This window comes from Salvelinus namaycush, chromosome 5 (assembly GCF_016432855.1).
Source record: "Salvelinus namaycush isolate Seneca chromosome 5, SaNama_1.0, whole genome shotgun sequence".
Taxonomy (NCBI): domain Eukaryota; kingdom Metazoa; phylum Chordata; class Actinopteri; order Salmoniformes; family Salmonidae; genus Salvelinus; species Salvelinus namaycush.
Window position 1 is genome coordinate 32,020,619 of NC_052311.1, and position 14,271 is coordinate 32,034,889.

Consider the following 14,271-nt stretch of genomic DNA (forward strand, 5'->3'; position numbering starts at 1 on the left):
GTAAATACGTAATGCGGTTTAACCCTCATGTTGGGTTTGTTTCATGTTATTAATTATGTGTTCCCGGTCCAAAATGACCGCCCCATTCGATCTGATTTTAAATACATAATAATACATATATTATCACCTAATGTTGTGTTAGATATTTTTATCAACTTAAGTTCTTGTGAACATTCCAAGTTGTGAACTTCAATTTGCTATTTATGACCTGTAGGCCTCATTGACCTGAGCTCATACAACTTGTTTTTGAGTAAAACAACAGGAGGATTAAAGAACTGTCTGTTCTACATTTGAATGCTATTTGTGCTGTGCATGTTGCCAGGCAACACAGTTAAATGAGACGAGCCCACGTTTTCCTAAAACAACCAATCAGAAAACCTGTAACAAAGGGAGAATGAAGCCATTTTTTGGTTCGTAGCTGCAATACGCATTGTACCTCCGTGCTGTATTTGTTTATTACACTTGAAAAACAACGAATAATGGATAAAATGAGAGAGTGGCTTGGCCTGGAGAGTCAAAGAAATCTTCCCATGAAAAGGTATTTTGATCAGAGCCATATCTTGCTATTTGTCAAGGCCTAACACTTGGCTAGTTAACCGACCTTTACGTAACGTCAACGTAGTTAATTTAGCTAGCACAAAGTGTACCTCTTTACGTTTATTCTGCCGATATCGTATCAGGACAGCAAAGTAACGTTATTTTTGTAATCATTGTATGTTAAATAAAGCTAACATCGTTAACCTTAGTTTAAGCTAGCCGACGTTTACCGCTGCTCAGGCTAGAGCCAGTTTGGTCCATGCAATATCCGCGTTTTCACTGGGCTAGCTAACGCGTTAGCTACCAGCTATGTTTTTGTGGTTGTCGTCAAAGAAACATTACACTAACGTTACGTGGGTAACTTTAGGGAGTTGACTTGGTGGCAGGTTAGCTAGCTAAAGTGTTGTTTATTTAGCCAACTCAAAAATATTTGTCAAGCCACATGGTTAGTTGTCATTTCGAGCTTAACAAATAATTAGCCCTTGGCCTGTAACGTTAGCTAGCCAGCCTATGCTATGTTTCGGAAATGACCAATTGCCCATTGGCGCACCTCTTAGATCTGGTTTCCCAAACTCGGCCCTTGGTGCACGTTTTGGTTTTTGCCGTAGCACTACACAGCTGATTCAAATAGCCAACTCATCAAGCTTTGATTATTTGAATCAGCTGTGTAGTAGTGGTAGGGAAAACACCAAAACGCGGCCTCCATGACCGAGTTTGGGAAACCCTGGCTGCTTTCCAAACACTTAAAGACATCCTATCCCCTCAGCCCTCAAATTAAGTGGACACTTCTGACGTCTGACGAGTATACACTTGCGGGGAAAGGAAAGGAAGGAAATATATATATGTATTTTTATGTATTTTTAGTTTTGTGTGTGTACATGGGGAACACGGTGTGTGTGTATATATATACACACACAAAGGACATTTGGGCTAGGGGGTACAATATCACATTACACAAGGACTTTAATTAAGACAAAAAAAGGTTATTTACCCGATTTGCTTTTCAAACGTGTCTAGAAATGCCAATGTTTTGTGCTTTTGTAGGAAGCAACATTCCCCCAATGCTGACTACAAATTATTTATAACTAGGCTATTACCTCACTAACAAAGGATATGTACAAATGTGCTCACGTTACTACGTGTAGCTTTCGCTTTGATCTCAAAACAAGCATGACCTCTCATGCTGTATAAAGTCCAGTTCAAAGTGAATGGCACAGCCTACTGTAGCTCTGATTGTTATGGCGCACCGGTCTGTGTAGAGTACGGACCTGAGTGGTGTCTGTCAATGCAATAGAATCCTACTCTGATGCGTTCTGCCCACAACAAAATCAATTGCATAGTTTGTTTTGGTATGTTGCATTGAAAGTGGCTAATATTGCATTGATTCGATCACAATTACCACAGTGAAGGGAAACGTTGAGAGTTTTAATTAACGGGGATAACTCTAGAAAGTTGAGTGAAAGTTCAATCTCGTGCTTCTCTGCGATATTTCTTCTGCACGGTAGTCACGGTGGAGCTGCGAGCCCACATGCAGCTTAGAGGGAACATTGCACACAGGTGTTCATGCTAGATAGCTAATTAATACAGGTGGTCCCTCTGTCTTCTGTCGGTCTTCTGGAAACAAGTGCTGTAACATGGATATATGGGCGTGTGGGAACTAACCCTAACCCTATAAAGTAGGGATGCACCGATATGACATTTTTGTCGATACCGATCTCCAATGTTTTCCTTGCCAAAAAACCTGACACAGATACCGATAACCAATATTTAAAAAATGTGCGTTTTTTTTAAGCATTCTAGTACAGTTAAATAGTTGAAACAAAGTAACATATGTTCAGTTAGTAACAGATTTTTTAAATAACTTGTAAATGACAAATCCATGAATGCATTTTATCGCACAACAGATATTCATGACAAATATTTTAGCTGCCCCACATTACAAAGATAATTAACCTCTCTAGGGTATGTGGGACGGTAGCGTCCCACCTCGTCAACGGCCAGTGAAACTGCAGGGCGCCAAATTCAAAACAACAGAAATCCCATAATTTAAATTCCTCAAACATACAAGTATTTTACACCATTTTAAAGCTACACTTGTTGTAAATCCAGCCAAAGTGTCCGATTTCAAAAAGGTTTTACGACGAAAGCACACCAAACGATTATGTTAGGTATGAGCCAAGTCACAGAAAAAGACAGCAATTTTTCCAGCTAAAGAGAGCCGTAACAAAAAGCAGAAATAGAGATAAAATTAATCACTACCCTTTGATAATCTTCATCAGATGATACTCATAGGACTTCATGTTACACAATGCATGTATTTTTTGTTCGGTAAAGTTCATATTTATATCCAAAAATCTGAGTTTAGGCAAGACACTACTGTATCACTTGGCAAAAAGCCTGAGAAAATGCAGAGCGCCACATTAAAATTAATTATTATGAGAATTACTATAAAATCAAACTTTCATTAAATCACACATGAAAGATACCAAATTAAAGCTACACTGGTTGTGAATCCAGCCAACATGTCAGAATTCAAATAGGCTTTTCAGCGAAAGCATACAATGCTATTTTCTGAGCATAGCACCATAGTAAACAAAAGAGAGAAAACATTTCTACCCTGCAGGCACGACACAAAACGCAGAAATAAAAATATAATTCATGCCTTACCTTTGACGAGCTTCTGTTGTTGGCACTCCAATATGTCCCATAAACATCACAAATGGTCCTTTTGTTCGATTAATTCCGTTGATATATATCCAAAATGTCCATTTATTTGGCGCGTTTGATCCAGAAAAACACCGGTTCCAACTTGCTCAAACGTGACGACAAAATATCTCAAAGGTTACCTGTAAACTTTGCCAAAAAATGTCAAACTACTTTTGTAATACCACTTTAGGTATTTTTTAACGTTAATAATCGATAGAATTGAAGACGGGAGGATATGTGTTCAATACAGGATTAAAACGAAATGTTGCATGCCTTCTGTTTGATTGAAGCGCATGTCCAGGACACCTGGAGTGCCTCGACTTCAAGATGGCCGTATTTCTTCATTACACAAAGGAATAACCTCAACCTATTTCTCATGACTGTTGACATCTAGTGGAAGCCGTAGGAACTGCAAGCAATTCGCTTAGAAATCTGGTTTCCCAATGAAATCTAATTGAAAAGACAGTGATCTCAAAAAAAAAAAGAAATCTGAATGGTTTGTCCTCGGGGTTTCGCCTGATAAATACGTTCTGTTATACTCACAGACATGATTCAAACAGTTTTAGAAACTTCAGAGTGTTTTCTATCCAAATCTACTAATAATATGCATGTCTTATCTCCTGGGGATGAGTAACTCGCAGTTGAATTTGGGTATGCTTTTCATCCAAATGTGAAAATGCTGCCCCCTGCCCTAGAGAAGTTAAGTTGGCTCTTCTTACTATCCAATCTTGACTGTATGGACAAACTTAAAAATGCTTTGAAAGAAATATTGGTTTAAACTAAAATGCAGTTAATCATTTTAGCTTCAACTGCTTGAAAAATTACTGTCTCTACGCTGTCAAACTGCTATAAATGGCACAACTTAAACTTTTCAAATGTGCACAACTGACTTGACTAGTAAAATGCGAGCAAATTTACAACACAGCTCATCTTTCATTTAGAAATGTAAAAAAATTAAACAAGAACAAAACTGCTTTGTTTTAAATTAAATTAAAATCTTGACCTATACCAGCCATGAATAAACAACAGAAAAGCCATTGGGCTTAGTCATTTTCTTCCCAGTGACTCTAGATGGCTGGGTTACAATATGACTGCCCATTTACAATTTTAACGTTTGGGGGAGGTGTTTCTTCACAAAGAGGACCTGCTAGGCTTTGTCACCAGAGAGTCTGTTTCTTTTTTTGTCCACAATGTGTGAAGCTGCACTGAAAAGCTGCTCACTGTCCACACTAGTACAGGGAGCACCAAGATATTTGCGCACAGCTTTAGCTAGGATGGGGAAACGGTGCTTGTTACTTCTCCAGTATCCAAGTGAATCTTCATTCCTGGGAATAGAAGGTTGTGTCAGGTATGCTAGTATCTGAAAATAATGGGAAAGGGGGGGTTAGTACGTGTAATACAACATTGCATTATTCTTGCATTCCAAAGTTTTATTAGGCATAGGTCTACATTGGCAAATGTTGGCCGACGTCGTAACAGAAAATGAAAATACAACGCGTATCTCTCTCTCTGAGACACACACACACACACACTGACATAAAAGTTTTGTTTGCATTTACATACAATTGAAGTCAAAGTTTACATACACCTTTGTCAAATACATTTAAACTCAGTTTTTCACAATTCCTGATATTTAATCCTAGTAAAAATTCCATGTTTTAGGTCAGTTAGGATCACCACTTTATTTTAAGAAGGTGAAATGTCAGAATAATAGTATAGCGAATTATTTATTTCAGCTGTTATTTATTTCATCACATTCCCAGTGGGTCAGAAGTTTACATACACTCAATTAGTATTTGGTAGCATTGCCTTTAAATTGTTTAACTTGGGTCAAACGTTCCACAAGCTTCCCACAATAAGTTGGGTGAATTCTGGCCCATTCTTCCTGGGTGTAATTGAGTCAGGTTTGTGGGCCTCCTTGCTCACACAAGCTTTTTCAGTTCTACCCACAAATTATCTATAGGTTTGAGGTCAGGGCTTTGTGAGGGCCACTCCCAATACCTTGACTTTGTTGTCCTTAAGCCATTTTACCACAACTTTGGAAGTATTCTTGGGGTCAATGTCCATATGGATGACCCATTTGTGACCAAGCCTTAACTTCCTGACTGATGTCTTGAGATGTTGCTTCAATATATCCACATCATTTTCCTCCCTCATGAAGTCATCTATTTTGTGAAGTGCACCAGTCCCCCCTCCAGCAAAGCACCCCCACAACATGATGCTGCCACCCCTGTGCTTCACGGTTGAGATGGTGTTTCATCAGACCAGAGGACATTTCTCCAAAAAGTACGATCTTTGTCCCCATGTGCAGTTGCAAACCGTAGTCTGGCTTTTTTTATGGCGGTTTTGGAGCAGTGGCTTCTTCCTTGCTGAGCGGCCTTTCAGGTTATGTCGATATAGGACTCGTTTTACTGTGGATATAGATACTTTTGTACCCGTTTCCTCCAGCATCTTCACAAGGTCCTTTGCTGTTATTCTGGGATTGATTTGCACTTTTCGCACCACAGTACGTTAATCTCTAGGAGACAGAACGCATCTCCTTCCTGAGCGGTATGACGGCTACGTGGTAGAGGTCGACCGATTAATCAGAATGGCCGATTTCAAGTTTTCATAACAATCGGAAATCGGTATTTTTGGGCGCCGATTTGCCGAATTTATTTATTTAATTTTTTTTTTAAAAATTGTTTTTATTATTATTATTTTTTACACCTTTATTTAATCTTTATTTAACTAGGCAAGTCAGTTAAGAACACATTCTTATTTTCAATGACGGCCTAGGGGCAGAACGACAGATTTTTAACCTTGTCAGCTCTGGGGATCCAATCTTGCATTGTTTACATTGCACTCCACGAGGAGCCTGCCTGTTAGCGAATGCAGTAAGCTAAGGTAAGTTGCTAGCTAGCATTAAACTTATCTTATAAAAAACAATCAATCAATGACTGTCATTGCTCCAATGTGTACTTAACCATAAACATCAATGCCTTTCTTAAAATCAATACACAAGTATATATTTTTAAACCTGCATATTTAGCTAAAAGAAATCCAGGTTAGCAGGCAATATTAACCAGGTGAAATTGTGTCATTTCTCTTGCGTTCATTGCACGCGGAGTCAGGGTATATGCAACAGTTTGGGCCGCCTGGCTCTTTGCGAACTAATTTGCCAGAACTTTACGTAATTATGACAACATTGAAGGTTGTGCAATGTAACAGGAATATTTAGACTCATGGATGCCACCCGTTAGATAAAATACGGAACGGAATAAACGTTTTGTTTTCGAGGTGATAGTTTCCTTATTAGTCAAAGGTATATGGTTTAGAGAGAAATAGTCGACGAGTTATAATTCCTGTAATAACTTACGGCTGAATTTGAAAGGGGTTCCTTCGTTATTTTACCGTTCATGTCTTCCATAGAGAATGTCTTGATCTACTTCAAATAAGGTCTGTGTTTCGTGCAGGCTTAAACCGCCTCGACGTTTTGATACCCGTGTAAATCTCACTAGGATAAGGTAACGTTTGTCAACATATTTTCATAAATCCACTCTACAATTTTTTTTTATCTTCGCTTATATTTAGCCAATATTGATCAGAGTTACCTTGTCCTATGGATATCTACACAGTTATAAAATTGGCACGGTGATGTAAGCCTACACGAAACACAGACCTTATTTTAAGTGAATCTAAAAATATCCTATGGAATAAATGAAGGAACCGCTTTTCAGATATTGCTAGGTGTCATGGGAATTATGACTCGCACTTTGGTTGTCAATTCTTACCATGCCCATTATTAAAATAGGATTTCCTGCATATAGAAATTAAAGTTTTTGTTTTCAACATTCATCACAGGTAACTTAAACTCTATTTTTATTCAAACAGTTGAGAGTATTTGTCTCCTAGGCAGACTCTTCAGTATCATTGTCACTTCAGAGCTGTGTGTGTATTTATGTATTATATTAAGTTAAAATAAAAGTGTTCATTGTTCATTCAGTATTGTTGCAATTGTCATTATTACAAAAATGTGTGTGTGTATGATATATATTTTAAAAAAACAAAAAATAATAATAATAATTAATCGGTATCGGCTTTTTTTGTCCTCCAATAATCGGTATCGGCATTGAAAAATCATAATCGGTCGACCTCTACTACGTGGGCCCATGGTGTTTATACTTACTTACTATTGTTTGTACAGATGAACGTGGTACCTTCAGGTGTTTGGAAATTGCTCCCAATGATGAACCAGTCTTGTGGAGGTCTGAAATTGTTTTTCTGAGGTCTTGGCTGATTTCTTTTGATTTTCCCATGATGTCAAGCAAAGAGGGACTGAGTTTGAAGGTAGGCCTTGAAATACATCCACAGACAAGTTTTAATGACTCCAACCTAAGTGTATGTAAACTTCCGACTTCAACTCTATGTCCCCATTACCAGTAAAACAATCAAAACCTATTTATTTCACTTACTTGCTGTGCTGTTTCGTTCGTCAAGCAGTGAAGTTTCAACTCTGTCTGTCTCTTCTGTCGTGGGTCCTCTTCCTCGGTGCGCACTGTCCGTTTCCATCTTGTCCAGCTGTGTCTGTAACATTTCACGTAAACCCTGTTTCTTGTCTGCATCGAAGTAGCTATCCTTGTACTTAGCATCGAGCATGGTGGCGACACAGTAAAGAGGCTCAGAGAGAATGCTACCGAATCGCTTGTTCACAGCCTCTAGTAGAGTACTTCTGCAATCTGTGTCGGCAGTTTTGTTGAGCAGGCGTTTCAATGCCATAAGAGGGTACCACGTCTGCTGCAGACGCAGTTGTTCGAATGGAGCTAGGAGTGTGTTCATGTTTTCAATGAGTCCACTGGTTTGTACTGATTGTTGCAGGTAACTCATAGTCGGCTGTGTACCCGCCAAGCACTCGTATTTGTTCCAGCAGGTTCTCCATCATGTAAAAAGTACTGTTCCATCGGGTGGAAACGTCTTGCTTAAGCCTTTTTGTTTTCACTCCAAGCTGCTCCTGTATTGCTTGCAGGCGGCTGTATGCTAGCTGTGTGTTTAAAATGACCCACTATCTCCCTACTTGTTGCCACTGTCAGATATGCTGCGTTGGGCCAAAACACCTTCGTTCACAGCCAGTTGCAGCGTGTGTGCCATGCAGGGCAAACTGGCGACTCCGCATTCTTCCGAAGTCTTTGTCATGTTACGTGCATTACCACGTAGCACAGCATGTACTTTGTTCTTGGGGATTTTCCAAGTTTCAAACATGTTCTCAAATGCCATTGAAATGGCAGCAGCAGTATGAGAACCAGCACAGTCTTGAGCATGCAATACGGCTTTCCTCAGTACGAAATCCTCGTCTACCCACTGTGCTGTCAGACTCCGCATGCTCATGGGACTGACATTGCTCGTCCAAATTTCAGTTGTGAAGCTAATAGCAGTGACCCCCATAGCAAGTAGCTCATGGATGTGCGTTTCAACAATACTTTGTAACTCCGGTAGGGAAACATCTGAAAAATATCGCCTACTTGGTAGTGTGTACCGGGGCTTAAGGTGCTCGACCAGTCGGCGAAAGCCAACATCATCCATGACAGAACGGTTGATTGTCAAGGGAAATGAATTCCATTATCTTGGTGTTAATGAATTTTGCCTTTTGAGTTGTCTCGCTGAAATGTTCTTACTCTTTCAAATGACTGCTGGACTTGAACTTGTTTAGTTGTTGGAAGTGTGCGCTTAGAACAAAATCAGAAAAAAACTAAGTAGTCGCTGAACGTCTGGGGGGATGCACTTTCAAATTAGTAATTAGGTTTGTGGTATTAAAAGATTTCACTTTCTCCGATCCATGGGAAATAATAGCAGCACAAACGTTGCATATGGTCTTTTTGTTATCTTCCTTTGAAACTTCAAAATAGATCCACACAGCAGACATTGTGGGCTAGGTTAGGAATGCTGTATTTTTCGTGGCGTCATTACCTCATCTACCTATGTTATACAGGTATGCACGTCAGCTTTGACATCGGTTTTGCACATCGGTGTTAAACTATACATAGAGCCGGTGCCGATGTTAGCATTTTTTGCTAATATCGGCCGATTACGATATGCTTACCGACTCTATCGTGCATCCCTACTATAAAGGTGTGTGTCATTTCAACGTTCTGTTTATTTGTCAATTGTTTCTCACTGATATGAAAGATAAGGTCCTTTATGCTTCCAAAACCGTACCGCAAGCAATGCGTGTTACTGTTCAGAGCCTGGGCTCTGAAACTCCCCCATACAGAAGATGTCTTCTTCACCATGATTCTTCTGTAATTTAATGGAACTGAGAGTCATGATCAAGGGCTAAGTGGTTGTATGACATCAAAATGTGGTCCCCAACCGGCTGGTGCTGTGCTGAACACCAGATTTGGTTTCGAAAGGGCAGGGTTCCAAAGATGTTTGGGTCTGGTGCTGACACCTTAGAAGAAACCTCTAGATAGTTTTCTCTGCTCCTAACAGTCTAAGAGGGTATAGTGTATGTGCTGCATTTGAATGATGAGCACTACAGTGATCAGAACTTGAAAGGAAAGGATTGCAACAGTGAGGACAGACCGAGAATGCAGGAGCATAGTACACACAGAAGTATGGGATATTCATCTCAACATTCCCAGAAGGAATGTAGAATGATGGAACATAGAGAATATCGGTCCAGAGATAGTAGTAACCAAAATCAACAGACTCAAAAAGGTAAGATTGGAGCTTGGGTAGCATGCATTTTCACTAGCCTATCATGGTTCTATGGATTTCATTAGCTGGGAAACTCTAGATAGGAGACTAGGCTGAGTCTTCTGGGAATATTGATACCTAGCTGGTAAACCTTATTTGACTCTGGGTACCCTGCTATGGATTATATAGGGAATAGGGATTGTTTGGTGACAGGTCTTGACTTTGTGTTGGTGGGTGCAGGACAGTTGTGGTCTGCCTGTCTATTATTTGGCCTGGGGAAAACACTCCCTGGCTTGATGCCTCTGAGTTATATGCTTATGTATAATGAAAATACGTGGCATGCAGTGATCATATAATTTTGGACTGACGAGCAGTGGTGGAAAAATTACAGAATTGTAATACTTGAGTTAAAGTAAAGATACCTTTTAATAGAAAATTAGTCAAAGTAAAACTCACCCGGTAAAATACTACTTGAGTAAGTCTAAAAGTATTTGGGTTTAAATATACTTAAGTATCAAACGTAAATGTAATTGCTAAAATATACTAAAAGTATAAATAATTTCAAACTCCTTATATAAAGCAACTCATGTTTTTTATTTTATTTTTACGAATAGCCAGGGGCATGCTCCAACACTCAGACATCATTTACAAACGAAGCATGTGTTTAGTGAGTCCGTCAGATCAGAGGCAGAGGGATGACCAGGGATGTACTCTTGATAAGTGTGTGAATTAGACCATTTTCCTGTCCTGCTAAGCATTCAAAAGGGCACGAGTACTTTTGGGTGTCAGGGAAAATGTATAAAGTACATTATTTTCTTTAGGAATATAGTGAAATAAAAGTAAAAGTTGTCAACAATATAAATAGTAAAGTACAGACACCCTAAAAAACTACGTAAGTAGTACTTTCAAGTATTTTTTAAAACTTAAGTACTCTTTACCACTGCAGACAAGAATGTTATTCCTGCATAGAGAGGGGTCTTAGAAGATCATTAGTCTGGGCACCAGTCAAATGGACTTTGTGTAGCCTGGTGGGCTGCCAGACAATCTTCTGTTCAGTGGCCCCCTTAGGTTAATCACTCATCTCTCGCACTGACTGCAGTCAACAGTTTCCAAATTTACCATGCAAAACGCATGCCTCTCGCTCCCTCATGGGCTGCAGACAAGAGTGCTACTGAACAACACATTTCTAAGCTGCATCTTTCTACCTCTTTGTCTCTGCAGAAGCTGAGAATGCCAAGCGGGGACTTCAAGGAGGACAGGCTTACGACATCAGCTCAATCCACCCCTTGTGGCACCCCTTCCAGCACCCCGTCTGTCACCCCCTGTGTTACCCCCAGCATCAGCCCCCACTCATCACCGATACTCAACCGCAGGTATGCATCAAATGGCTATTTTTGGCTATTTTGGAACAGATCCTGTAGTAGAATAGACGTCCACTCCCCTCTGAATGAGCACTAGATTCAAATATGAGTAATATTTTCAGATGGCACATTAGGTTCAATTGTTCCATGTCTCTAATAGCTTTGTTGTGTGTGGACATGCAGGAGCTGGTTCAACAGCCAGAGTCTTGCACCATTTCTCGCTTCCACAGAACTCAGTAGTCCTAACCTCAGCCCTGAAATGGGAGGCAACGAGGGAGGAGGTGGAGCGGGAGGGGAGAGGTGGAGCTTATTTGGAACTTCTCGCCCGGTAGTACAGAAGTCCACTACTGACCCCGGTTCAGAAACCAACACAGGTGAGAAATCAGTCCCTCAGGAGTTTCAATTATTAAAACTGTTGGCCGAGCTTTCTTAGTAAAAAAAAATAAAATAAGAAGAATAGACTTTGTGTTCCCAAGAGAGAATGTGTGAATAATAGTATTCTATAGTCATGGTCAAGTCAGCATTTCAGATTCTAAAAAATAACTTAAAATGTAATGGACGTTGCATTTTTTTTGCTTGGCTGATGCTATACCTTTTTGTCAGGTGCGTTAACATCCTTGTCTCCTCTGCTCTTCCTCAGGCTTCAAACTAAAGTCATACTTTGGCGTGCAGAAGTCTACCACCATGGAGGAAATCAAGACCCAGGTCAACCTCATGGTGGATGACCCTGCCAAGTTCAACCCCCCCAAGATCGAGATCAGCAGCATCGAGGGCAACAGACCCCTCCAGACCCGCCCACACAAACTTAAACCCCGGGACATGAACGTCCTGACACCATCTGGATTCTGATACCCTTGCCTCCCTGTTGGCCAATAGCAGGTCTACTACCCTCTTCTGTCTCCTAAGCCTCCTCAGCTTCTGTGGAACACCGAGTTGGAAAAGATGGAGGACGAGCTACAGAACTATATCCCCATATTCCCTGAACCCTGATGTTTTATATGACCCTATGCCTGCTCCCCCCACTTCTCCTCAATTAAAGCACCAAACGGGGCATTTCCATCCACCTCCATCCGCCTCAAGAGGGTCACTTTTTTGGAGGGGTGCTTTGTCATACGATGCCCTGTTGTCGTCTGCTTCTCAGTGATGTCTTGAAATAGAAATTGTGGTTTTGATGTCTCATGAGTCCCCTGCTTTGGCGAAAACCCCCAAGCTCATTATATCTAACTCACTTTCACTTAAAGCACTGTACAGTACCCAGCCAGTGTCATTTCACTCAACTATACTCAATCGCCTCTGATGCTTTAGTTTTTTTTACAAATTTAACAGTGAGTGTGGTTTTACTGATGTTGTGCCTAAGCCTGCTTCTGGCATCTTGGTCACATCAGTTGACATTTTTTTATTTTTTAAAGGTGAGTGGTTACTGCTAACCAGGATTATTTGTATTTGTTTTTCTTCATAACATCCAGATATTGTTTGTTATTAGTATTTAAGTGTCATGATATTTGTCATACCAGTCTGTAATGCTTTAAGAATATATTGATATGAAGTACAATGCTTTGAAATTGTCATTTTAAAAGCTTTTTTATATGGACTATTATTTTAGAATGAATACTGTTTTGTTTTTGCAAGATGTTCCAAGATGAATTCCAATAACTATAGCTTGGTCCACTGATTTTGGCTGTAAATAATTTCAACACTAACAAAAGTATTCCAATGTTTCTGGTTAATTATTTATCTTAATTGCTAACTTTAAAGGGCCGGCACCCCCCATATGAAAGCCACTTAAATTTTTGACTGGTACTGTATGTGTTTATGATCCAGCTTTCGTCTAAGAATTAAATGGTGTTTTGGGATGGGGTTACTAGCTTGTGTATTTTACGTCGCACAGTACTATAACATCCCACATTAGATTTTTTATTGTCACATACACCAGATAGGTGCAGGTAAATGTGTTGTTTTACAGGGTCAGCCATAGTACGTTACCCCAGGAGCAAGTTAGGTTTAAGTGCCTTGCTCAAGGGCACATTGGCAGATTTTTCACCTTGTCAGTTCGGATATTCAAACCAGCGACCTTTCGGTTAATGGCCCAACCGCTAGGATACCTGCCCCCATTAGAAAACACTGTTGGGTTAAAAATAAAAGTTGTGAAAATGTTGCTGATTTGACCATTACATCTTATGGACACTAGATGGCACAAGAAGCTCTGAGGGTGAAATAAAGAGGACTCAAAAGATATTATTGTTGGTGACTCATTAATTTTTTACATTCAGTGTTTTTAATCGTGTTCGAGAGGATCAAAACTCTTATGTATCATGGGTAAATTGTGATTGACTGACGGATCTACAAATAATGAGTAGTGATTTGTAGATCAGGCAGTCACAATTTCCCCATGATCCATCAAGGTTTTGATGCTCTCGAACACGGCCGTTGAATTTGTTACAATAGTTTAAAAGGATTCTGTATTTCCAGCACATTCTAAAGGCAAAATCAACAATAGCACTCAACCAACGTTCCCTCTAATTTCTTTTGCCACTACAAATTTCAGGTCTGCTGAGCGCAAACCTGAATGTTGTAAAAATTCTGTGCAACTTCTAGTGTGCGTTTACTGTGAACACAGGCTGTACCTGCTTTAAGTTACAGTTTTAACAGTGACCATGTAGGCTACTGTGGCTATTTGATCATAATGTAGGCCAGCCAAACTCAACTGGTGGTCCGAGTCCGGACCCAGAGAAGGGTCAATCCGGACCGGACAACATCGCACTTTTTAATATAAAAGTAAAATAATTTTTAGACAGCTTTAAAAAAAATCTACCGGGTGCAGCAGACACAATTGTCTTTCTCTCTCGACGCAACGCCCACCTCTACTAGTGCCCCTTCTAATCCAATCACGTGGATATATGCAAATACAAGAGACGGCGTCTTACCCAATCACATCAATCCAAATATCCTATGCGGAACCTTGCAATTTTTTAAACATTTTTAAATATATTTTTTA

General features: G+C 39.9%; 1 protein-coding gene across 1 annotated transcript; it reads left to right on the forward strand.

Moving 5' to 3' along the window:
* Nucleotides 1-366: 366 nt before the first annotated feature.
* On the forward strand, nucleotides 367-13,511 carry LOC120048202 (putative monooxygenase p33MONOX). Its single transcript, XM_038993973.1, has 4 exons — nucleotides 367-538; nucleotides 11,137-11,288; nucleotides 11,460-11,650; nucleotides 11,917-13,511. The coding sequence occupies exons 2-4, from the start codon at nucleotides 11,146-11,148 to the stop codon at nucleotides 12,123-12,125; spliced, it is 543 nt and encodes a 180-aa protein (XP_038849901.1). The 5' UTR covers nucleotides 367-538; nucleotides 11,137-11,145; the 3' UTR covers nucleotides 12,126-13,511.
* The last annotated feature ends 760 nt before the right edge of the window (nucleotides 13,512-14,271 follow it).